Below are 27,237 nucleotides of genomic sequence, written 5' to 3' on the forward strand. Positions count from 1 at the left end.
ATTATACAGGGGCCACAAGAAAAAATCATAATATATTCATGAGTGGACACATACTGTATATAATTTCACGGACCGATTAATTACAACAATTTGGAATTATTTTGCCTTACCTTATGTTTGAACGCAACATAGGGGCACAAGAACACAAGCAAAATTGTCCATTTTGTTATCCCTTCTGTTATCCTCCTACCTACCTGTGCCAGACCAGAGTACATGCGTCCCATGGATTTATAGTCTAGTCCTTCAGAGCAGTTGACTACGATGACGTACATGCCCAGAGCTTTGCCCAGGTCCTTGACTGTCTCAGTCTTCCCAGTGCCAGCTGGACCTTTAGGGGAGCCCCCACGATGGAGATAGAGTGCTGTGGTCAGGGTCATGTAACACCTGGACAGAGTCAAAGACTGACATTCACTCTTTGAATAGCAACAAAGAGAAAGGGAGACATTCAAAGAACTATTTTTATCACAGGCACAAAACATTGAACAAAATATTTCCTCGTATGAAAACAATGTAAAACACAGTGGAAAAAATGAGAAAATAAAAACGTCCTCAAATTCAGAGCTGCTAAATACAAATTCAACTTTAAAAAACACAGTACCTGCATAATTTTCATATCAACATGTAAAAGGACAACGTAAGGATCATGACTAAAATATGCTTGTTAGCTTTATTATGCTGTCTTTTGCTTTTTTGAAAAATAATGGGTTTGAGATAGTCTCTGGTGTGAAATAATATTGCATATATTGCAATTACTAATTTACCCAGTGCGACAACTAATTTACCCAATAATAGCTCTAATCCTTTTGACAATATGTGTCTACACAGCTGAGGTGTTAGCTAGTGATTATACTGACAATGCTAATGCTAGCTTCTGTCTGCTCTAATGGAATTTAGTAATTATGCATGATGCTAATCACAGTGCAAATCTGTCCTGGAACTCCAGAATGGGACTGTCATTAGAGTGTCTGATACTCTGCACTGATACAGGGCCTCTTATGAAAAAAGCGATGCTGCTGCTTGATACTTTCTCTTCATCTGACTTACAAAAAGGCTTAGACAAACTGGGCTCTCACAAGGTGCATATGGAGGGATTAAGTCATTGACCGATACATGACAAACTGATTGTTATGTTGGTGCGCTGGTTGCTTGGTGTATTGATTGGACTGAGTGACTGATAGGGACCTGTCAGTGAGTGGGGTGATGACAAGCCGTCCAGAGTTTCCCAAGTACTCATAACCATATTTAAAGTGTGTGTTTGTCTGTCGGATTATGCAGTCTTCCACCTCCTGTTGGGAAAAGAGACAGAAAAGGGTATGGATAAGGTGTTAGATGCTGTTTTTTTTGTTTCTGGTCTACTTCCAACTCAAAAACTCATCTTTTGCTGCCCTTTGACAGACCAGTGAAGCAATAAGTGCTTGAGGTGACTGAGAAAGGGTGATTCTATGGTGAAAAAACTGTGAAGCAGAGAAAGGGGCAGGCATGCTCCAGTCTCCCTTTCATGCATTTCTTTTACCGCCACAAACTATTGAAAGGGCAAAAGCTATTCATCTGCACCCACTTGTTCCATCACACCATTTCTTTCAACTTTTAAACTTAAATTTTGTTTGAGTAACTGGGGTACAAAGAGGACCAAAGAGAAGTTTTAAGATCTTCTTCCCTTGCCATCTGTTACAGCTCTGAACACATAGTATACATCAAAATCAAAAGAAACAACCACTTTCTGCAAAAGAGGCATCAACAAAACAGCCTAAAAAAATATTGATTAAGTTGTGGTTGGATAAAAGCTATCCTATGTATCAGAATTAGCCACTTAAGCCCACTAAACCACTAAATAAATCATTTTGTTTAGCTTTTTAAATATCTGTACAAACTCCAGATATATCTTCAGCTTAGATACAAATTTGCCATTACCTGCCCTTTAGGAAATTAATGAATACAAGCTACACTCAAAAGGAAGAAACAAAAGGAAACATATGTTATTAATGACCCAAGCATATTCACAGATTTGAAACAATTCTCTGTGTTTCAGCTAATTGCTCATCCTTAAGCTTTTGTGTAAATGTAGGTCAGGCTCTTCTTGCGCACACACAAACACACACATGGGCCTACAGTGCATAATATCCATAGTTGTGACTTCAAAGTGTTTACAACATCATTAGAACAAGGGCCATTTGGTAAAATACACTATGTTTTAATTCACTTGATAAAACGTAACTGAATGAGGATAAGAAGGAAAGAATTTCAGAGGAAACTTCACACAGCGCTCACAATCAAAAGGCACAGGTAGAATTTGAATAGCAGACCAACTACGGTTTAAGCTCTCATCCTCAAGGGTCCATTGAACACGCGCGCCTTGTTTTTTCATAAATCACTTCAGCTAACATCAGAGAGCTAGTTCATAGGCAATGCAGATTAGGGTGGGAGTGAAAGGAATATAAGCATGATGGGTACAACATGTCACTTAAATATGCCAAAAGGAAGGGATCTGGTTCCCACTGTGGCCACCCAAATGTATGCATGGTGGAAAAAAAGCGTCCACCAAAGAGCATATATTTGCTTGCTCATAGATGCATGTGAGAGTGACCAGAGATTGGCAGGTGGTGAGCAGTGAAGGGGCAGGTGCTTCAATTTTTCAATTTTTATTGCAGGTCATGCGAGGTGCTAAGAGGCAGATGACCAAAATCAATTGAGAGCCGAAACCTGCCTGCTGAAAATCTTTTCCTTCACTGCTGGTCCTGACTGATGCACCCCCCTGTCATTTTTCTCCCACTCTCCATACCATTTTCCAGTTTCTCTTTCCTCTTCCTCCTCTCTATCCTCATTCATTCTATCTGTCTTTGCCGTTTCTTTCTTTCTTCCCTCTTTGCATACCTTTTCCCAGTACAGTCGCAGCTGGCAGAGCCAGTCGAAAGCATTGACGTCATTGCATCCCGCCTTGGCCAGCTTATCAATGACATCTCGAGCATGGACCTCTACTGTGACCAGTGCTACAATCTTCAGACGCAGGATTTTGGACAGTTTGCCACGGATGGACTCTGAGTAACAGTGGAGCATGGACACCTGAGGGAGACAAACAGTTCTCGGGAAGGTTCAAGAGTTGTCCATACTGCAGAATCAGTAGTTTCCACAAATGTTTTTTTTATTGTGTTACATTAGGCTTGTCAGCCTTTTTTTGAGCCACACTGTTAGCTTGTTAGCAATGCTAGTGTGAGTCAGTAGGAAAAGATGTTATGTCTTTCAGTATCTCATATTGGGCACTCCATAGGCTGTAATAATAATAGGCAAGTGTAATACATCATTTTGAAAAGGAGGATTTTAATTCAATCAGTTTCATTCCCCAATTACTTGCAGGAGTAAAAAGTCAATTTTTCAGATCAATAAGATAAAATAAGATTCTAAAAATCTTGTACCTTTCCATTAAATTTGTTCATTCATCAGAAGATTACTATTGAATTTACAGAGGAGCAGGTAAGAGACTGTACAGCAGTCTCTCTTCTATATTCATTTGGCAGTGGTGTACCACCACAGCAAGATAATTACCATCACTGCAGGAGTAAAAGTGAAAATAAAATAAACATTGTAATTTATTCTTGCTAATATCTATAACTAAAATAAGCACAGTCCAGTGTATATGAGTAATATTGTATTGAATAAAACATATTTTTAGAAGCAGAACTGCAACCTGAAACATAACTTAGGCCCAAAGAGGGACAGATATGAGACAAAATTAGAATTATTGCCCAAAGCACAACAGCTGCAAAAAATGGAGGAAACACTGGTACACTGTGTGAAAAATAGCAGCATGGTGGTAAAACAATAGCCTAACATTTGATGTAAACAGATGGGTGTTGTTGCTGGCTCACTCAGAAAACAGAGAAAATCATTATATTCTCCCAGTGTGTTGTGACTTGTGCAGTCAGTTTAACCTGTGCCTTCTTCATGGACACAAGGGCAGACTTGTCGCCATTCTCCTTGCAGGTGATGAGAGATTTAGTGACGTCAGCAGTCCACTGGATCTGACTGGCTGTAATCAGCATCTACAATAGAAAGAATATATATTCAAGAAGTATTTTAGGTCAAAGAACCATGTGAATGTATTTAGAGTTTGACTGTTCTGACATTGCTATTCAAATGTCATTATCTAGTGACCCTCTACAAATACAAGAAAATGCTGTACATTTGAAGATAAGGGATATAGAGCTTGTGTACCTTTGATATGGACTGACTACAACTGCATGTATGCTGGCTATTCTAAAAAATACAATGTATTATACATGAATTTATCATAAAGCACACTGACTTTATGGGTGATGAGATACCAATGTTGCCTCCAGCAGGGATATTGAGAATTTGTACATTTGACAGAACTACACTACTGTGGATGGATAAATAGAGAGAAAAAGTGCAATGACAAAAAATATTGACATGAAATTAGTCAAAAATGCTTTAAAAACAAGCACAATTGTCCATCTGAATTGGTTTCAAATGTGGCTTATTTATATTGACCTTAAGTGACCATATCACTGCATCACTGTCAGTTTGTATTGTCAGCTTGTCAGATGGGTGAAAAAGAAAAAGCAGAGTGAGATATCAGAGGGAAGAAAAGCAAAGACAAATGTACCTGTCCTGGCCAATCTTTGACCCATTTGTCTCTCTGCTTCGTCATTTTTGTCAGGGCTGAACGGCAGCTCTTCAAATAATGCTTCAAAGTACTGCGCATGGCCTTCTCAACCTCACACAGCCAGGCCTGAACATATATAGAAGACGACAGAGTTACTGTTGTAGTTTCTATCATCATTACCACCACCATTAATATTGTAATTATCATCGCTTTACCTCCACAGGTCTGTCCAGTGGCACCGCCTGGGTGAACTCAACAAACTCCCCATCAGCAGAGAACATTCCGCTGGCCTCAGACTTCCTGCCAACGAGTCCCGCCTACAGAAAACATGCAGAGTGGCAGCTCTCTTGTAGTTGCACCTTCATGAGCTGAGTGTGTGTCTGTGTGCATGTTCACTGGTACTTCAGCTGATCTCAACTCACCGGCCTAGTCAATATCAACATCTAATTCCTTATGGACTGAAAAATTAAACTGAGGTGCGGGGCTCCAACATTTGGCACATGAAGGGTCAATACCCATAGCATCTGTGATAACCCAATGTCCAAAAATAAACCATTTGCCAAATTTGCACTTCTGTTCTGTTCATGAATATTAAAAAAACATGACAGCTATGAGCTACACAGTATGTGCACATGCGCCTCAGTCCTGCTGCTGATCTAGTATCACAGGCCAGTTCATCCTAAACATCTGATTCATCATGATGTAAAATGCTGAAACAAGGCTGGATCAGCATTCCTGCCCAGACACGCTCAATAAATGAAGCCTTGAGATGCAGATCCTGACAAATCTCACCATGTAAGAGTTGTGTACACTGCAAAAAATATCCATCTTAACAAGTCATTTAGTCGAGGACTTCATAAGAAAGTGTGTGTTTTGTTTTTTTGTTTTGTTTTTTTAAAGAAGTAGGAAAAAAAGAAATCACATTTCAGTTTGCCTTTGTTCCAATGCAAATCAGCTTGTTTCAAGAATTTTCATTTTTCTTATTCTGCCTTATTCTGCCATGTTTGAAGATACTGGCACTTCTTCATAGAAAACTGTTGAAATAAAGTAAACTGCACTGGAAACAGGTGAAATTATCTCATCCAAATGGTAAATGTTTCACGTGGCTTAAGAAATGTGAGGTAACAGCTGTCTATTGTGAATGTACACAACACTAAAATGTAAAGACTTCAGAAAAGGACCTTAAGGAAATACCACTCAAATATGTGTAAGTGAGGTGGATTTACCATAAAGGAATCTTTATCTAAGAGCTGACAGAATTGGCTGCTGAGTGTATATATGTGTGTTTATCAAAATTCCCTGCCTTGCCAATGCGGAGACTCTTGATGTTATCAAAGCACTTCTTGAGGTGGGGCTGCATGGCGTCAGGATTGCGGGACTGCCCCAAGATCTCCAGCAAGTCGTCGTTAGACAGGAAGTAGAACCTGGGGAAGATCTGCCTTTTGGTTTCCAGGTACATGTCCAGAGCCTTCTGGATCTCCTCCAGCTTAATTATCATCTCTGTCAGCTTCTCCAGCAGGCCTAATAGGAAAAATGGTAGACTTTCCTCACACCTCAAATTGTGAAAGCTTTTTAACAAGAGAAGTTTATTACATTCAATATTACAAAATGTGTAGACTTCACTTTTATGCTAATCTTTTCCCAAAGCGAACGGTCATGTTTTAGAAACCTAATATCATTTCCTTCCCTTTGATCCATCCATTGGTTTCCATTCATTTCACTAAGATAAAATTTTGATTATAGGGGTTTCTGGGATTTCAATTTTGATTATTGTTGTGAAATATTTTTTTTTTTTTTTACAAAATAGTTTGTTGCAATGTAAAATGTGTACAGTTTATATAAAATAAGATATTTTAAGTCATTTTTAGGGCAGGAAATTGTGGAAAATCGGATATTTTGGCATCAACACATTACTCCCAGTAACAGGATGAGTGTGTTGTTATACCAGCATGGTGTGTCCCCCGCAGCGCGTTGTTGTCCTTGTGGAGTCGGTCCATGATGGTTTTCCAACTGGAGTTGATGTCATCAAACTCTTTGGACTCATGAGGCAAACGCTCCCGGATGTCCTTCCCCTGGAAAATGTTCTGCAGGGACAAAGAAGAGGTGGAGATGTGTACAGTAGAAAGCAGTTGATAGATAAAGAGAAACAGAAAGAATTGTGAAAGAATGAGGGAAGAGAGGTGAAAACATAGACAGGAAGAGAATTAAGGAGAGTGAAGCAAAACCAGATTGTTGAGAAAGAGATAGGGCCAGACCACCTTTTCTTAACCTGCTCCAGGTGGTTTTTACAAAACAAGCACACACAACAATGTTACTAAAATGCTTCAGACCATCGTCCTGTTTATAAATTATCATCAGAGCTAAAGTGAGCAAATGTGTTTAGGAGACTGCCAGGCAGATTACACAGGGCTCACAGCATGTTTGGAGGATTAACTCAAATTCTGTTTGTTTGTAATATGTGCAAATCAATGTTGGGTGTAGCAATGTTTTGTTATGGATTACTTCACTGACCCCTAACAAAATGCAAACTCTGTGTAATGGAGTAAAAATCCGCTGTGTGTCAATATGAGAAATCATATTACAGAGCAGAATATCTGCCACAGCAAGCACCATGTTATCAAAAGGTAAATTCAGGTCAGTCAGTCAGGGGTGTGACACTTCACTCTGCTGTATCTGTGCCATCAGACTTCATCACAGTGCATGACACTTGAGCAAATCATTCTCCACAAATTGTAACTGTTGTTCATTAAGCGATATTCACTTAATAAAAGCAAAGACTGGGAAAGTATAAAAATATCATTTAAGAAGGAAACTTTTGCTAAAAAATTTCAACTGAATTCATCTTGTAGCATAAAGACTATCTGTCATTGCCATGAATGTGCCAAAGGAGTGTACACAGTGGGCAGATATGGGGCCGTGCACACAGACAATGTGTCAGATGTGCTGTTTTCTCATTTTTTCCCAACGTCATCATCTGCCAGATGGACGTCTTTGTACCTTGCGTTGAATCTCACTGTTTTTAAATGTGGAGAACCAGTGGCATTTGTGTTGTTTTGAGAGAGTACAGCTAGCTTCTGGCTATTGTTTGAATGCTGCTCATTCCTCCAAAGTTGAGCTTTTGCTGACATGCAGCCCTTGTCATTGTCAGTTTTACAAGCGACCATTCGCAAAAGAAGACATGGGACAGATTTTGGTAAACAAAAGGTCTAAAATGTTGATGGAGCATTTATTCATGGCATTGTGCGATCATCCAGAACTTTATGATATTACATCAAAGACCAACTATAATCGAGACGCAAGCAAACCAACAAACAAACAAATATAAACAAATAAAAGATGGGATACATGATTTCATTTCAGCTAGCCATAGGGAGGGAGGTTTATTTCTCCATTCCTTCTTCTGCTAAGTAGCCAGCCATAGCAATTGTGAACCACATCCCCCTATTGCATCCCAAGTATAGCTAGTGTCATACTGTGGCTGACATTCCTGTTTTGTTTCTTTCATTTTTGTTTTTTTATGCAAGCACATCCTCTATGCACATGGTGCCTAAGTGTACATGTCATGTATTGGTCTGTGCTAACATGTCTAACGTACCTCCAGGTACATCCACTGGCGCTGCACAGTGAGGATCATCTCGATGACCTCCAGCACCAGGGAGAGGCAGCGCTCCCAGCGGTCCACCTCCTGCTCAAATGCCTTGACGAACCGGGATGCCTTCATGGTGGACAGGGTCACCTGGTTGTCCTCCAAGGCCAGGAAAACCTCTTCTGTTCCCCTGGAATAGAGAAAGGACAAGGGTGGGGGGTGGAGAGTTTGGACCTAACTTTTGAATGTTTTTTTTTTTTTTTTTTACATTACTTCAACCTTTATGAGTCGACTATGCCCGCATGCTCAAGCAATGTTCTGCTTCATATTCATACATTTCCACACAGTCACACCAGGGAGCTGCTCAACTCAGCTGCACAACCCCATTTTCCCAGCTGGTCTGTGGATTCAAACCTTGGTCACAATAATGCTTCCCGAGTCTGCTGCTGCTCCTCTCTCATATTTCATGACAAAAAAGGATTAAAAATCACCAGCTCCCATAAACATGCACCCACACCCACAAACATAACCCTGCACACACACACAGAGGCAGCAATAACAATATATATATGATGCAGGCAGCTCTCACCGGTACAATTAACATTTGAATACAAACAGTCAGACCACCTTCTCTCCCTGCAGCCAACATATATTCATAAATCTGGCAATAACATTCTGCATAGAAAGTGAAGTGCACTCCACCCTCAGACAAATGCAGAGTGCCCCCCCACCCCCTTCCATGTGATCCGGCAGGTCAGACAAATGACCAATATGGCCTGATCTCTGACCCATCGAAAAATTCAACAATGCATTTACTGCCCTTCCACATGCAGGGAAAAGAAGGCAGAGAACAGAAGGGCGGGGGAGACAGGGCATCAGTTTCATTGTTCTTTACCGTCTATTTATACATTGCAAGAAACCATCAAAATGATTCCAAAAAGGCTAACTGCAGTACCACGGGCAAAACTCTAATCTGACAGTGTGAAGGTCAACGTGAAATATAAAAATGCAGTAGCTATACATATGCTGCTGCTACCCTATCCATAAACACAAAGAAATAATGAACATGTGTGTTGCCCTGCAGTATTTAGATTTTATATCTTAAGCCTTTGGACAATATTCACATCCGCAGCAACTTATAATAAATGCCAACAGCATGTGTGGGTAAACATCCATGAATCATTATTATTGCATTGTAATAAGCAAAGTGTGAGGGACAGGAACAACTACAATGCAAACAACAAGAGAGGATAGAGGGGGACCGTTTTCATACAAAGACGTTCTGACCAGAGCCGCCAGGCTATTTCTCTGAGTCGGCATGTGCCTTAAGCAACACTTCCTTTTGATTAACAGTTGTGAAAATGTATGAGCCTTAAACGAGTTCTGAGGCCATATTGGCATTCTCCTTATGATACAAATACTAAAGCATATTGGCTGAGTGTCTTAGGTTTGCCCTTTCAAAAACATAATTTGGTCCAATTTCATTTGAAGATAAAGACAGTTAAAAAAAAACAGCCATAATGCCGATGGTGAACATGCACAGTAGAGGGTTACTGGCCATGAAATCATAGCAAAATAAATATAAGAGGAAACTGTCTGAAATGAAATATCAATTTAAGAAGTGCCTGTTCTGTAGCTGGAATTATTAGCACATTCACAGGGAAACCCAACTCTTTTCTAAAGAATCTCTTCACCCAGTGAGCGCAAGCACACAAACACACAGAACGACACACACACACACACACACACACACACACACACACACACACACACACACACACAGGTAACTCTCAGTAGAATAGAAGTTATAAAGAATATACGCTCGTGCTCACACATGCACACTACAGGTATTGCTCTCCAAGTACCAGTAAAAAATATTAATAATAGATTGTAGGAGCAGTCTCAAGTCTGCACTTAAGGGAATATTCCATGTGGAATAAAGACCATGTCCGCACGCGCACACACACACACACACACACACACACCACCGCAGGTGTCTGTCTACACAGAGGCCTCACAAAAACAGCCATGCTTACAAATAAACACTATAGTCGCCCAGAGTATAACTCAGTCTGAGACACACACAGCATGGCTTTCTCTTCCACTAGCAGGCTAACAAAGAAAACCTACACACACATATACTAACACACACACACACACAAACATACACAACTCATTGTGGGTGCCTTGCAAAAGTGACCTGACAAAGATCTATGAGTGCACAAAGACATGCAAACACACACACACACACACACACACACACACACACACACACACACTACACATGAGACAGATGCCTCCGTCAGAGACAAAGCTTGTACTAACAAAGAGGTCTGTGAAGCACTGGGCCAGACGAAGGAAGTGATACACCACTACATTTCCTCTTTTTTTACTTTGTATCCATGTTTTGCTTTTCTCTCAGGTAAGACAAAATTTTACGAGTGGTTGAGAGTAATTATAAGGGTTATAAAGATTAGATTATTAAAACATGAATATTTGAATGCAGACATTTGCTATTTTTTCTTTTTTTAAATAACAGTAAAAAACGCCTATAACCTACAACAGGTATTAAAATGGTTACAAGCATAAATTAATTTTGTATTCATAAAGAAAACTGCATCTCTGTTGGTGTCACAAAGTGTCCTGTCCTCCTGCAGTCATCACAATGGAGCACTCAGCTCAGACAGTGTGTTTTTTGGTCTGTATTTTAACACTGAACCATTTTCATTTGATTTCAGCCACTGTACATCCCTCTGCTAACAACATTCACAGCATCACAGATTTTTTTGCAATTGTTGGCTTTTTGAATTTTTTTTTTTTTTTTTTTTTTTTGAACGCCAGTACTCACACACTAGAAAATCATATTTTATTTTGCGTATTATATTATTATAAGTGGTTTAACAGTACTTCAGTTTAGGTCAGTTCATTCAGACCTTTATGGTCACAAGAAGGGAAATCTGACTTTGCTCAGCACTCACAAACCACACAATCAGAATGAACTCTGAGTTCAGCTGCTGAAGTTCTTTTTCTTCCTTCAGCCTTGTTGTTTGATGGGTTCAATTCTTGGGCATGTGCCACAGTATTTTGCACACGGCATGACAGCTACCTTTATATAGTGTTTAGGGGGCGTTACCTTATGCTAATAACAAACGCTCAGACACACGCCTCCAGTTTATGAACAGGTGGGATTCATCAGCCAGCACACCTGGATGGTTAAGAATGTTTGATGCATCTGGAGTTGACTTGTCTGATTTTTTTTTTTTTTTTCTTAACAAAAAAATATGAGAAAATACAAGAGAAATTTAGAGAATGTTGGTGAATCTGGCTAAGTGTGAGGAGGGAACATGTGATTTCTGAAAAAAAGAGGGGGTAACGCTTATACACACACACACATACGCGCACACACACACAGAGGCAGGATGGGGACAAAGTGAAGCAGCATCGGTCGTCTCTCCCCCCTGCTTGGCGTGCTTGGTAACCATGGCAGCAGTCTTGCACGGCACTGCAGCTGTCGCCATGCCAACAGTGGCGGCAGCCTTCTGCAGGGATCAGACTCGCTGGGTGACACCTGACGAATGCTCACACACACACACACACACACACACACACACACAAACACGCGCGCACGCACACACACACATAAATACACAGACAAAGAAACTCACAAGGAGGCAACCACTGAAAGGAACAGGGAACAAAGAAAAAAAGGTGAAGGTGGGTAAAAACACATGCAGAGATGCACACAAGGGCATGTACATGCAGAACACAGGTAGGCAGTGACACACACACACACACACACACTCACACACCACAGTGTAATGCTTTCAGCAGGTGTATAGTATGGCAACCTTTCTTTTATCCCTCTCCTCCTGTTCTGAGTCTGTGTGCTCCTCTGTGCCTATCTAATTAGAGAGCCTGCCTAGGCCTGGCTGCCTGCATGGACACACACACACACACACACACACACACACACACACACACACTTTTCCATTCACTGTCTCTCACCGAAACATGTCTTCATCTGTCTCTAAAACACAAATCATACACATCTACACACAAAAGACAAGAGCACTCCATCACTCTCCCTTGTGTGTAGCTGCATTCATGCAAACACACACACACACACACACACACACACTGTCCACATATTAATAACCAGGTCTCCAATGTCAATTTGAGCTCTCAAGGACTATGGGTGCTGAGCGAGGCAGAGGCCACACAGAGAGAAAGAGACAGAAAGAGAGAGAGAGAGAGAGAGAGAGAGAGAGAGAGAGAGAGAGAGAGAGAGAGAGAGAGAGAGAGAGAGAGAGAGAGAGAGAGAGAGAGAGAGAGGGAGAGAGGGAGAGAGGGAGAGAGACGAGTAATGGGGTAATGCATTCAGGTTCTTATTCATGCTGATTCCCCTGCTGGGTGCACAGACTCATTTACCTAAACAATACATTTCAGACAGGGCAAAGAGGACACAGAGGTAGGGCTGTGTGTGTGTGTTTGAGAGAGAATGATAGAGTGCTCCTGCCCTTTGTGTACTCTAAATGTGCATGATTTGTGATTAGGCGAGAGAAAAGAGAGAAGAGGGAGAAGAGGGAGACATGAAGTTACCATATGAGACTGAGGAAGAGATAGTGGCGTCTGGCTCGGCTGCATATATGCAACCATGCTTTTGCCATGGCCATGAACTTATCCGTCTGCATCTGATAGAGAAGAAAGGAGGTGCAAAAAAGGCAGCAGAATAAAGGCAAAGAGAAAAAAAGAGAGAGTGAGAGGCAGAGAGAGAGAAGCCCTTGAGCGAGATGGAGGTTGGGAGATGTGGTACTTGACCTCCAGTGTGTGGTTAGAATGAAGGGAGGAGGCTGAGATCTCCCTTCCTCTATCTCTCTCTATCTGCCTGCAGGCTGTCTGTGCTCCTTTAGCCAGCCAGACGCTGGGGGGATATATGCACACACACATGCGCACACACACACACACACACACACACACACACACACACACACACACACACACACACACACACACACACACACACAGCAGTACGTATGGGTGCAGAAAAACACATATTACACATTTACACCTGAGCACACGCGTTGTTCATCACAATCGAGCAACGCTCTCTGGGCGTAAACACCCACTGCGCGTATGTACACCAACATATGTTCTGAATCAGCACACGCTCTTAACATATGCTCACCTTAGGCATACTGACAAAAACATAAGCATTAACCCGACCTGACGCTACACACATAGGCACACACTCTGTGCTAGTAATGAGGTGCTGACTCAGTGCAGTGACTCACCACAACCATGTATATTGGCCAGCTCTGACCCACATTATCAACAAGGGATCTGTCCACCCACATGAATACCAACAGACAGCACAGCTTATGCTGATGTGAGGTAACCTACTTATAATCCATTCCCTATAGATGACAGTAGCACACTGAATACAAGGGCTAAGCCATACTGACAAAATAAAATTTCACAATATTTTAGAACAAATACCTTGATTTCAATTATGGGACAAGTTTTCACACTTCCATAAAATGTTTACACAAAATAAAATTATGAAAGATCACTTATGATCAGTAAAATGTACTCACTGCTTAGTAATAACTAATGTGGATATGATAAATATTTAAAGGCATTATACTCAGCAAGGACAGCCATCCGCAATCAAGTCCAGGTGCCCTTGACTCAACTCTCCGTGGATAATGATGACCTGGATGACTGAGAACCTTCACATACAGCAAGGACACGCTGCTAAGTTCATAACATTGTTCTACTCTAATGCAACCTTTAAAGCAACATTTCACTTAGTTTCAAATAGATGAGTAATTATTTCTCCAACATGTAATTAAGACTGCTCATTAAAATTGCAAATCGCAATGATGAATTTGTAGTATTTATATATATTTTTTTATTTTCCATTCAGATGAACTATTCATTTAAATAAAGCCATTGAAAACAGCATGAAAAATTGCCACTTGTTTATGAAACTATTCAACAAAGCACCCTCTTTTTAGTAATTTTGATGGGATTTGAGGCTTCATTTCTTGAGCAAAGTGCACACTAAAAAGTAACAGGTGAGAAATGTTTCACATGTTTGTGAGACTGGATATAGGCCTATTTTGGTTTTTTAAAAATAATTGTAATGTAAACAAAGAACAGAAATGTAAAGCAAGCAGTCTCAAGACTGCTTTGATGTCTTAATAGCAGTGTATGTAGCTAAATAGGTTCCCAAATGTGTTGATATCAGCAGGCACTGGTTGGTCACGTTCCTCCTGGCTCACTGATTGATTGATCTCACCTGTATACACCTGAGCATACCAGCCAGTAATTATAACATGTCACATGGTAGCCCATAGAAATACATGTGGGAATCTGATGTTTGTTAGGTTGTTTTCACTGACTTAACTCAAGTGAATTGTAAAGTAAACTTTGAGAAATTCAGATGTGCCGTAAGAATTGAGTGACTTGTGAACTTGATGGCAAACTGTGTTTTACATGATGGCACAGTGCATCAAAACTAAGTGAAATATTGCTTTAAGAGCAAAACAGTGAAAACATTTAATTATATCAAATTATAACCAAAATCCTGGACGATGTTGATACTTAACAATATATTGCACAGCCCTACTGAATAGCAAAGGGATGTACACTCACACATAGAATGCAATATCTTGAATCCTATGTGTAGAAAATACACACTTACACACACACACACCTGCACATAATATTCACACACCACATGGTAACACATTTCACCACTGGCATAATAAACCCATGTTTCCATAGACCACCACGGCAACAACTGTAAACGCTGAAACCACAAACTCACTGACCCATAACCCCCCCGCATATGTGGTCAGCTTGATCTGTCCTGCATAACACACATGTGCACGGATACATGCATGCAGGCACAAGTGCATACATGCAGTTACACCACATACACATGTAATACATGTAATACATTAATCGATCTGGATAGTTAAGCTCGCGGGGGCCGGCGCTTAGCCGGTTGGCCCGTGAGGCTGGCTGCATGGCTGAGTACAGCCAAGAGGCAGAGAAACGGGGCGATGGAGATTACACAAACACACACACACAAATACACACACACAGATCTCCAATAACAGACAGTCATTTCTGCCTTGCTGTTTAGCCTGCTGCGTCCATGTGTGCATTTTCCATCATGCAAAATAGCTTGAAATGCTTCAAATTAGCGCTGCGACATTATCTGCTCATGAATACCTGACTGCTGCTGATGCGTATGCGCTGTGTGTTTTGTGTACCAAGGCAAACATCTCTGTGTTCAAGTCGGCAGCATTTCTCTGACTTCATGTTTCGCTTGTTAGGCTTATGTGAGCTTCTGGATTTTTAAGTAATGATTTTTTTTAACAGCTTGTCTGCCCAACGTGTGTTTGTTAGGCATGAAGTGTGCACGCGCATGTCTGTTTGTGCTTTTGTTTGCGTCTGAGCATGAGAGTGTGTACGTGTGTGTTTGTGTGTGTGTGGCGTCTGCCTGAGGGCATGTTTGTACAGCACGGTGTGCTGATCCACTGCAGGGTTTTTGCAGTGTGAGGAACAGGTGAGAGACGAGAAGAGGGAGTTGACAAAATGCCCTCCCTGCATCCACACATCCACTGCAACACACGCTCGGACACACACAGACACGCAATAAAGCAACACACACACACTACTGTGTGGCAAAAAAACACGCTACAGCAAATAAATGTTCAACATATTGTGCTACCCCAGCACAAAGAAAAGAGGCTGCAGTGCAGAGTATAGCTCAAGCAAAATGCACAAACCCGCAATTGTTCAAATGCCTCCATTTTCCAAAGATACCAGGCTGGCCTGAGTTAGAAATCAGAGAAATATGCTGCAGATAATTGGGAACATATCCGCACAGCACACTGTTTATATGTGCCAGTGTTTTTGTGTGTTATGTCTCCAAGGGTTCTGAGTACATTTGACAGCATGTAGGACATATGAGAATGTATGTTCCACAGGATATATGTGTCCTGCAGCTGCCACGTGTGTGTGTATGCGTGCATTTTGTTGAGTAAGACACTGTGCACCACTATGTATGTTAATGTCTGTGGGTGTTTGTGTATATGTGTGTGCTTTTTGGATGAGTAAGCCACTGTGTACTACTGTGTGTGCGTGTATGACATTGCATCTCACTGTGCTCTCAAGATCTTACAGAACCTGAGGCCTGTTTTCCTCTTGGACTAGGGTTACTGCCAGTAGTTTATCAGGGAATGATTGCCATCTCTCCCTCTCTCTCCTTCCTGTCTCTCTAATCTCCCAGATCAGAGGAAGGATGCCCCTAATGTATACTGTATCACCGCTTGATTAGATAATATTAGGTCACATAATCATTTGAGGAAAGATCGAATAGATGATTTTTTTTTACCTGACTCCTCAGCTTTTGAGCCCAACCTCTAGCGATCTATGTGGCTATGACATCTACAGTGGAGGAATTTGGGCCATGAGAAATCAGTTTGGTTCGTTATAGAAGACATTAATGCTTTGCAGGCATACACTTAATTAAATTGGTAGATTCTGGCTCATGTATCCTAAGATCTTAGCATACTTCAAGATGTTTAAGTTTCTAATCAAAGTTGGAAGAGTAATAGCACAACTCAAGTCTTGCTATGTGCGATGACAGGTTTGTTTCCATCTGTCTCGGTCCAAATGTAACGAGGGCGGACGAGATGCTTATCTGTCAGGTCTCATTCCAAACAAGCTTTGTCTATTTCCTCTTGCTTTGCTGAGGAGCTGGCAGAAGTCTTGGCCTTGGGAGGTGTTTTTTGTGTGTGTGTGCTGAGTTAGGTAATTATCTTTCACCACTGTTGTTGTTGACTCTTTGTGGCAGTACAGACATGGTTTACATTAGCCACCACCACAGCACTTCCAACTCCCTCTGACAAAATTAGCAACTTTTTTTTTTTTTTAATCTCTGGTGTGTTCAGCCATGAGGTGATAAATTGTAGATTAAATTTCCGTCGTGGCCTCGGGCATATTCAGTGCTAGTCGTTTATATTTCATTTTATGACATTTCTGTTTAGGTTTCAGCTTTTTTGGTGGTTAATTTCTCAACAGAATTTTGTTTAGAAATGTTCAACTGGGGCCATTTTCTGTTGCTTTCTGTCACCCCTGCTCTCTTCCCCTGCTCTACTCCTACATCCCCGCTGCCTCTTTCTCCCTCCCTGCCTCTGTCCCCCATGTTTACTGTGGGCCAGTGGCTGACTGTGGCCCTCCTCCCTCTGTCCAATCAGTGGCACTGGCTTGGGCTGCTAATTGAATTGGGCTGGAGGTCTAATTCTAATGTGCAGCAGATGGCCGGGGCATTCCTGCATTCTCCAGCCGCGGGCCGCCACTCTGCTCTGCTCCACTCTGCCCAGGGTAATCCAAACCACCATGGAGAGAGAGAGGGAGAGAGAGAGAGAGAGAGAGAGAGAGAGAGAGAGAGAGAGAGAGAGAGAGAGAGAGAGAGAGGGAGAGAGAGATACCCACCTCTAACTCAGTCATGTCAGGCTTAGTGACAATCATACTGACTCTCCTCTTTCTTCATTTGTATTCACTGATTCACGCAACACACCCATTAACATAGACAAATCATTCTCAGCTTCACATACAGGCTCTCACCTACACAAACCTATAATGGAATGGAACGGACACACACTGGGACAGCAGTGTTTCTATGTGAGTCTAAACACAATTTGTACATAAACATGCATGCACACACATACAGATGGCAAAAACATAACCCTCTTGCTTGTCTCCTACTCCAATCAGTGGATTAAGCCATCACTGGATGGCAGTGTTGAGCTGTGCTGAGCCGTGGGATCTGGTGATGCTGGTGAACAAGGTTCCACTGAAGACATAATAAAGACACAAATCAATGGCCATAATTTGGAGAGAGGCTCAGCCTGGGTTAGAGTTATAATTTCCCCCGTTTCTGGTGCTGCATCGCAGAGTAAACACTGTAAGCACTAAATCACAACAGACAGAGGGAGGGAAGGAAGGGACAGAAGGAGGGAAGTAGATAGATGAAGAAAGAGAGAGAAATGCGAGGTCTAGGGAGGTGGAGAGCTGAAGAAAAAGAAAAGCGGATAAAAACAGGGCTGCTAATGTAATAACAGCACAACACAGAGATGGGGAACATTGCTTCTCACAATGACTACTATCACCAGCTATCAAGTGCATCAGGGATGAGGCATCGGGGTGCGATAGTGTGTGTGTGTGTGTGTATGCATGCGTGCGCGAGCAAATACAGAGTACTTTATGCTTGTGCGCGGGCTGCGCTTGCTGTTTTGAGATGACTCCCCAGAGTGCAGCATGAGTGCTGTGGAGAAAGATTATGAGTAAGATAGAAAGCACACATGAATTTGGGCTTTGTTGTGAGGCAAGATAATAAAAGATGGGATTCTTTGTTGGAGCGGGTAAGTGTATGTTTTGGGAGTGAATGAGTGACAACACAAAACAGCCATTTGGGCAGTGGGCGTGTCAGGATCTGTTTGTACAAAGATTTTGCATCTTTGAGCAAGTGCACTTGCACCCAAATGCATGCAAGTGGTTATTTGATGAATCTTTTTTAAATGCATCATGTGTGTATGTGTCTGTATCTACGGCACTTATTCCTTGGGGCAGTCAGATGAATGGCTGAGACTATTGGATGGTAATTCCGGGTGATTTGTACAGTGTGTTCTGCCTCTCCCTTATTACAGACACAATGCACAGCACTGCACTGTGAAGCCGCCTAAACTGCAGGGCCAATTACAGAGACACAAGGCCTCAAACCAGAACACACACTTTCACTCTCTCTGTCTCTTTTGCTATCTCTAACACACATGCACATGCGGACATACACATGCTAAACCCTCCATTCCTCAGCCCAACATGGAGCAGTGACACCTCAGTCCCCTCAATAATCACCATCAGTTACAGTAGAGATGGATGCACACTCAGTTATATCTTGAATGTGTGTGTGTGTCTGTTGGTGAGCAGGCGATAATGTCTTGGTGTGTGTCTTACTCATATTGTCCATAGTATCATCATTAATCATTTCTCCTCCATCCAGACACAGCCATCAGTTATTGAGAGATGCAATAATTTGGAATTGATTTAGCCCCCCCCTCACACAGAGCCAGGCTCAGAATATAAAATGCTCCTCACGTTTGGCAAGAGAGGAGAATGAAAGCTAATGATAAAGCATTGTCTGGTATCTGAAGCTGTACAATACTGTAAATAGCTGTGATAGAGGTGTCTCTTCCCCTCTCTCTCTCTTTTATTGTCTATTTCTGTCCCTCTCTTTGTGCTGACAGAATGGCTAGGAGGCAAGACTGTAGAGAAATGGTTTCTGTTGTGTGCTTTTATTTGTTTGGGAGTCATTTTAGAGGAGAGTGAGGAGGGGGAGAGAGGAGAAAACCTGATGGACGGAATCTCTCTCCTCCTACACAAAATCCCTTGCGTTAACAAGGGTACAGATTTAGGAGAGAGAAGGAGAGTGACAGAGAGAGTCAAAAAGACACTGAGAGATACTGAGGGAGAGACAGAGAAAGAATGGAAAGTAGAGCTGGAAGCTGGAAAGTAGACCCCTAAGCCGCTATAAATAGGAGATTGGAGACTGACGTACGAGGGTTGAGACCCTCTTCAAACTCCCTCTGCCTCTATCCTTCCCCTTTCCCTTCCTCAGCGTCTCCTCGTGGCTTCCTCTCATTGATTTGACTTCATATCAGTTGGCATCATGAGAATTTCCGGGAAGAAATTCAATGTATAAAGAAAAACATGTGGTCAGTTATATCTGTGACATGTTTATCAATTAATTGTTGTAGTATTTACATTCAAACAATATCTATCTATCTATCTATCTATCTATGTTTTCTTCTTGAGATTTATTTCAAAATTCATAAATCTCTGCATGCAGCATTGATTTTTCTAAAAGAAGATTTGATTTTTCTCAAAAGCAAAAAAGTAGCTAAATAAGCAATATGATAGCTGCAATGAAGCATCACTTCAGAGGCTACTGATGCCTGTCAATTCCAATTATTTTATCGGTTCCAATTGTAAATTGGTTTTCGATACAAAACCCTTTCCTCTCACCCTCTCTTGCTCCTTCTCCCACCTACCTCTGCCTAATCTATGCCTCTCTCAGTCCTTCTCTTCATTCTCAATATAGATACACAAGGAGAGGAGAAGCTGAGAAGGGAAAACACATCAGCACAGTAAACCCTCCAGCTTAAACATTTCCATCCAAACTATGTATTTTTAGATTGGCGAACCAAAACCTCATCGTATATTTTGCACTCTTGCTGGCTGACGGTGGCTATGTGAACTCCAACATATTTTCCTGTCTACACTGTCAACAGACTGTAAAATTGTGAGATGAGATGATAACTTTGCAGTGGTGACAGGCATATAGACAGATAGGTGGAAGTGTTAGCTGGTTACCTGAACTTGGCAGCTACCCGGATGTTCCATGAGTTTTCTCTCACCCTCTGTCATCATGCCTTTATCTCCTCTTTCTCTCATGAACAAAACACGATAAAATTTTCAAAATGTGTCTAATTTGAAAGCATAACATAATACATTAAGTAGTACTAGTGTAATGACTATAATGAATAAAAAGTCAGAAGGAAAAAGGCTGTTGGTTATGACTGCTGATTGCCACCCACGTAGGGTGGTTTTTCTTGAGGAAATTGTCTCACTCTACTCTCTTTTGCCTGAACCTCAATCATTCCACATAATCTCCTCCACTCCTGTCCTTGTTCCTCCCCTCCTCATTTCAGCATCTTCACTATACTCTGTATTTCACAACTCAACATTTGTTTTCTTTCTATCATAATGACCCCTATATCTCTTTCTCCCCCTCTGGCTCCCTCTTTCCTTCATTTATCCTTCACATCTCTTGTGAGTGAGTGAGTGAGTGAGTGAAAGTATGTGTACATGTGTGTGTGTGTGTGTGTGTGTGTGTGTGTGTGTGTGTGTGCATGTACATGCATGTGCCAGCGGTCTGGCGGAGGTTGGAAAGCAGGTGGGCATAAGGAGCTGATGTGACACCTGGTAACAGGCTGACAGCCCCAAGGAGAGATGTCGCACTTTCATCCCTGATACATCTCAAGCTCCTCATCTCACCATCACACACTTTTAGACATGGCTAATACACACACACACACACACACAAACCTTGGCTCACACACGCGCATATTTACGCTCATACATACTCACCAAAGCACAGCATGCACATACATTCTGAAGCCTGTGACAGAATGTACCATGGGGTGCAGAGGAAGACAGAGACCCTCCGAAAGGAAGCATCTACAAACCAGGAGGGCTGTAACCTGGAAACTACAGCCCTGTTTGTGCTAAGGCAATGTCATAGCACACACACCTTTAAGCCAATCAGCAGGGAAAGTGGTGCTGTCTTGACACATGACGAACTGTAATTTTGTTCATTCGGATGTGATGACGACAACAATGACCCTACTTATGCTAAGCCCCCTCTGCCACGCTCCCTTGAGGTCAACTGGCCCAAAAGTTAATCACTGACCCATGACCAAACTTGCCACCAAGTTACATATAAATCCTTCCAGGACTTTTTGAATTATCCTTGTAACAGACAAATGGACAGACAGTTGGCTAGATGGTTAGATGGACAAGGACAATCATGTAGACCCCTGCCAGAGGTTTCACCTCCTTGGTGGAAATGACAATATCAGCTGTAATGTATTTTGTGTGCTGGCTTGGTAAAGCACTCCACTCTGACAGAGTGGAAGATGTTTGTGTATTTCACCTGTTCTCTTATGATCACTATTTCATTAAGATCCATTTCACTTTGGTGGCCTGCCACAGCTAGAAAATTGCTCCAAAAAAATAAAACTAAACACAGTGAAAATTCATTATCAGGCCCTATTGATTTGACCCAGTTCATTGGTCTGTTTAAGGTATTGGATGCTTGCCCAACAAAAAGAAAAAAAAAAACCAACAACAGCATTTGCAGCATAATTGTCCACATATCATGCTACGAATATGAAATTAAGAGACATTTTTACAACTGCAACGCCTACTGCAACTGATCCTGGCATGAACATGAGCAGCCCTGAGTCAGAAGCAAAATTATGCTCACCCCAAACATCTGCAACCACTGAAAACCCTGTGTATTTCTCAGTGTTGTTAAACATTTTCATCAACACACAACACACAGGTAGTCACACAGCAACAGCAGCCATGCCTCAGGCTAGCTCTAAGCACAAAGGACAAATGTGTGCAGAAAAGCCAAGTATAACAAATTTCAAACCAACCAAAAATCTCTATTTGGCGTGTCTCTAAACAGTCTGTAAGAACCAAATCCTGCACATTTTTGTCTTACTTTTTTGTAAGCTGGGCTTGTACAAGTTTGTTACAACAGATTCAGCAAATGTTACTTCAGAAAACTTTCCTAAATGACTGTCGTAAAGATGATGAATTCCACCTGTTCCTAAATGAGTGCATGTTAATGAGACTTGTGAATTAGCACAGTTTGACGCCTCAAGCTTCAGTCACAAAAATAACATCCAACATAAGCAACCCATGTTGTGCATGTCACAACCTCCTGTTTCATGGGCCTTATATAAAGTAGACAAACTCACCTGGGACTGCATCACTCAAGTGATTTACCAGTTTGAGGTGGTGATAGATTATACACTAATTGAAATTAATTAAGTGGGTAAGTAAGTAGTTTAACATAATACAGAAAACAAAACATACTGTATATACACATACCACAATAGTGTGGTTAATAAATGCCTCAAACAGCATAATACACAGTAGTATGTTTCTCAGTCCTTCATCATAAAACCAGCTATTGCATATCTCTATTCTACCAAATTGCACATCCCGGCACCATGGAACCATTTCACCTTGCTATCACCTCAGTGCCTGATTAGAAATTCAACGCTAAGAGAAGTAGGTACAAATTAAATTTGAAAACGATTAGTTTACACTTGGGGACTCTGTATCATCTGCTGGAAGAAGCTCATACTCAAGAGCGGAGGATATGGAATGGATCAGCCAATATTAGGCCTAATTAATTATTTTAATGTATTTATTTACTTGATCTTTTTCTCTGTGTTTCTTTAAATTTCTTTTCTTCTTGAAAAATATACTAATTTATGTTACAGAATTATCGACATGATCATATGAAAGGTCCAGAGTGGAGCATAATATTTTTTCATATCAAAGAGAATGAGGTAACATCTCTAAAATTGTTTGTATGTGTATAGTTAGGAACAAAATAGCTCATAAGAGTGTTTGTTGCATGAGTGGTTGTCAGGCTAAGTTTAAAATGTAGAAGTTACTCACATCTGTTGAAAAGTATTGTTTGTAAGCAAAATCCAAGCATGTTCCAGACAGCACAGATGCCCTGGTGTTGATAAGCTGTTGAGTCGGCCATTGTAAGGCCCACAGACTTTGAGGTTATTTCTTATCAGAATTCGTAAAAGCTTGAGCTTTTCCACCATAATCCCCTGTTTTTTGCTCTCCCTTTCGTTCTTTCTCACTTCATCTCCAGTACCTCAGAGCCACTGAATCTGTGTTAATACACCAATGCCACCCAGACTAACACAAATGCTCCTGGAATGAATACATCTCTAGATGGACTAGCATCTCAAGGCACTACACTCCATCAGCTTGAGAAATGAGTGCTCGTGCTGTTTACTCCTGCTCAGGTGCTGTCGTTGTTGTTGTTTTCTTCCACATTGCACTTATTGGATTCATGTCCAATATGGATGCTGTACATAACTGAATGTGATGGTGCAAAACATTCCACTTCCACACACACACACACACACACACACATACACACAACTCAGAGCACTCAGCACCAATTACCCTCCACCCAGCCAGCCAGAGAAACACATGAAAGTTATGGTTCAATTAGGCAAGAGGGTAAAAATAATCTAATCCATAAATTAGCTAAAGTCAATTAGGACAACTCGCCAATTAAGGACAAATCTGTTACTTGAGGGCACAGCTATAATGAGGTAGCGGGAGGAGCCACGCTGAGACTGTGTCCTTGCTTGTTTGTGTCCCGCTCCACGAACACAGAGCTGTGACCATGTTTTTGATATGGAATTAGACCACAAATTGAATTTTGTGAGGACCCAGCCCAGGTCTGGCCACGTGAGAAAGCAGGAGACAGAGAGGGAAAGAGAATGTGTGTCTATTTATGGATGGTGTGTCACTCTGTACTAAGACAAGCCTGCGTGTTTCAAGGGTTTTGTGGTGCAAAGAGAGTGAATCTGATCTGCCTCAACGCTACTCTTGGTTTTGTTATGTATTTGTGTGTGCGTATGAGTGTGGGCATGCGCTTTGCATTGTAAAAAGACCAAACTTGAAAGGAACATTACTTTGAACAAGACTAGGAAAATAAAATAAACTTCAGAATATTCTGCGGTTGAAATCCTCCCTTTAACAAGTACTTTCAGTTAAGCCCCAAGCCAGAGGGAGGGATTAACACAAAACCAATCACCTGATCCTCACCACAGTCTTATAATCAGAGACCTCCTCTTCAACCTTTAGAGCTGACTGACCTTTGACTCCCTGACCCTTCACCATACTGTGCCTCCAGGGCCCTAACCTTACCTTAGCCGGTGGTGGCCCTTGTCTTTGTAAGGTGCAATGTCCAGGATCATCTCCTCCCATGTCTTAGCGATGCCCTCCAGACCCTGCAATATCAAAGCCAGAGCGTAATGTGAACAGACGGAACAAATCTCTGGTGCAAAACACTCACCACTGTCAGGAGGTGAAAGAAAAGACAGATATTCTCCCTTCTTTTGTTTTTTTGTTTTTCAAGAGCCCAACAGTCACTTTTCATGATGATTTGAGGCAGCACTGGAGGCAGGAAACCATTGATCTCAGCATCTACTGAGTGCTGTGGCTCGCACACATCAGAGACTGAGAACTCTTTAAGAAATAAATATGATGATGACGGCATGTAGCGGCATCTCCTTTTCTTCTCCCTTTCTGTTCCCTCCCTCTTCAGGATGACTTGTCGGTGAACCGTACTGAGGTTTCAGGGGGGCATTTGATTGGAGGCTCTGTTTTAGACACCTCTGGCTCCCTAGGCCAAGGCTATTCACACACTAAATCTGTATTGATGTAACCTCTGAGTGCCGAGCTGCACGGCTGGGAAGTGGAAGGGGTACCGGGGCAGCAGGGAGGTTGACACAGGTTGACAGGCAGACAGGGTTGATCCACAGCCTGACTGTGCCGCCCCGGGACACCAGGCCTCCAGGCAGGGAGGCAGGGAACCAGGCAGGCAGTCAGCCACATAAAGCTTGAGCCCTTTCTCCTCTCATACCCTCTTTCCCATTCCCAGCTCTGGTCTGGAGGAAATTAAGTCTTGTCTCCATTTCCCCAACCGCCTGCCTGCCTGAGCTCTAGACCTCATCCACACAGGCCCTTGGAGATGTTGGGGAATAAGCTGATGAGCTGCCGCCAGAGGCTACAGAGGGCTAGGAGGCTACAGCTATGAGCCGCCAAAGCTACTTAACCCTTTGTGTTCTCCTGCTAACAGCTCTTACCTGGAATGATTACCACATGGACCCCAGCACCTGGCAGCCATTCATCATTCGCAGCAGCACCACAGACCATACGCTTTGATACGCTGATATGCTTCTAATGGTGTATGCATGAGTACAGAGCTCACACACATACACACATACATGCGAAAGAATTCAGGGTTGCAGAGTAAATGCGATTTGAAAGGATATCCACCCTGCCCTCTGACCCTTGGAACCATAACAACAGGGTTGTATTACTGACCCCAGAGAGTGACTCTGTACTGACAGATGCCAAGGGTCAAATGAATAACTTAGCCGTGGAAAATACAAACACTAATGTTGATGACCTCTTGAAAGAGGTGGTGAGAGGGAAAGGGAGGGGGGAAAAGGAGAGAAAGAAGGAGAGGGAAAATGTATGGGAAGAATATGTGAGCCAGTGGGAAAAGACAAGCTCCATACCTTGGCAGGCGAAACCCTAAAAATAGGGAAACAAAGGCAGCCGCTGCAGCCCACATCTGCACTGATCTGCATTATACCAGCTGTCTCTCTTTCCTTTTTTCATAGAAGAAAGGTAAGTGTCAAGAAGAATGGAAGCAGGACAAGCCAGACAGAGCCTGCTGGTCTACAGGGAGAGACTGGACCTGTTCTATGGAGAGCTCCTTGCTGGCAGCCCCAGAGATCTCGCAGATCCTGTCAGCATACTGGTCCAGGCCCAGGGATATGATCTTGTCCAGGGTGAACGCAGCACTGGTTTGGTCAAAGGAAACCTGCAGCTCATGGCGAATCTGCTGCCAGTGCCTGGAAGAAAGATTGAATATATGGTCAGAGCAATATTATTATCGCTAACAAAAATTAATGAAATAACAAAAACTAGGTTTGAAAAAACTATTTTGTTAACAGAAAAAAAAAAAAATACAAAGCTAACTAAAATAAAGTAAAATTATGGGAAAATATCTTTAGTTTTCTTCTTTGTCCTGTTTTTATTACACAATTTTTTTACACAATTTTCTGAGCTTTTGAATCTCATCCGAAATTTACCCTGTATTACAAAAAAGACCATCACAAAAGAGCCTAAAAATAACACTGAAATTAACAAAACTAAAACTAAGCAATTTCAAAAAATAAAAACTAAACTAGCAAACCTGCTTTAAAAACGCATTAAAACTAAACTGAAATTGAAAATAAAAAGTCAAATCGAAATAAAAATAAAAACTAATGAAAAATGCAAAACTATAATAACCTTGGGTCAGACTCAAAGTATACAGTAGGTGTACAGTAGCAGAGCCAAAAAGGGAAAAGTGTACATTTTGTACAGGCCTGTAGTGCAAGTAGTGTAAGCCTGTAGTTAAGAATAAAACAAAAATTAATTTATAGATTATAGTTTAAAATGATCAAGCGGTTGGATGAGTAAAAGTTAAAAGCTTTTATTTCAAAGGACATTTCTAGTATTTCTAGTATAAAGAAACAGTGCATTTTTTTTTCCTGAATAA

General features: G+C 41.7%; 1 protein-coding gene across 1 annotated transcript in view; it reads right to left on the minus strand.

Annotated features, from left to right (window-relative positions):
• The window catches only part of dnah2 (dynein, axonemal, heavy chain 2), a 189,985-nt gene that overhangs the window by 89,376 nt on the left and 73,372 nt on the right, over positions 1–27,237 (minus strand). The window contains exons 26-36 of the mRNA XM_030075754.1: positions 26,389–26,545; positions 24,828–24,910; positions 8,217–8,397; positions 6,567–6,705; positions 5,925–6,142; positions 4,837–4,938; positions 4,622–4,747; positions 3,927–4,037; positions 2,872–3,060; positions 1,183–1,286; positions 195–384 (exon numbers count right to left, since the gene is read on the minus strand). Of these exons, the coding sequence (XP_029931614.1) occupies positions 195–384; positions 1,183–1,286; positions 2,872–3,060; positions 3,927–4,037; positions 4,622–4,747; positions 4,837–4,938; positions 5,925–6,142; positions 6,567–6,705; positions 8,217–8,397; positions 24,828–24,910; positions 26,389–26,545 (1,600 nt within the window). The remainder of the gene's footprint in view (positions 1–194; positions 385–1,182; positions 1,287–2,871; positions 3,061–3,926; positions 4,038–4,621; positions 4,748–4,836; positions 4,939–5,924; positions 6,143–6,566; positions 6,706–8,216; positions 8,398–24,827; positions 24,911–26,388; positions 26,546–27,237) is intronic.

This window comes from Myripristis murdjan, chromosome 18, assembly GCF_902150065.1.
Source record: "Myripristis murdjan chromosome 18, fMyrMur1.1, whole genome shotgun sequence".
NCBI lineage: Eukaryota > Metazoa > Chordata > Actinopteri > Holocentriformes > Holocentridae > Myripristis > Myripristis murdjan.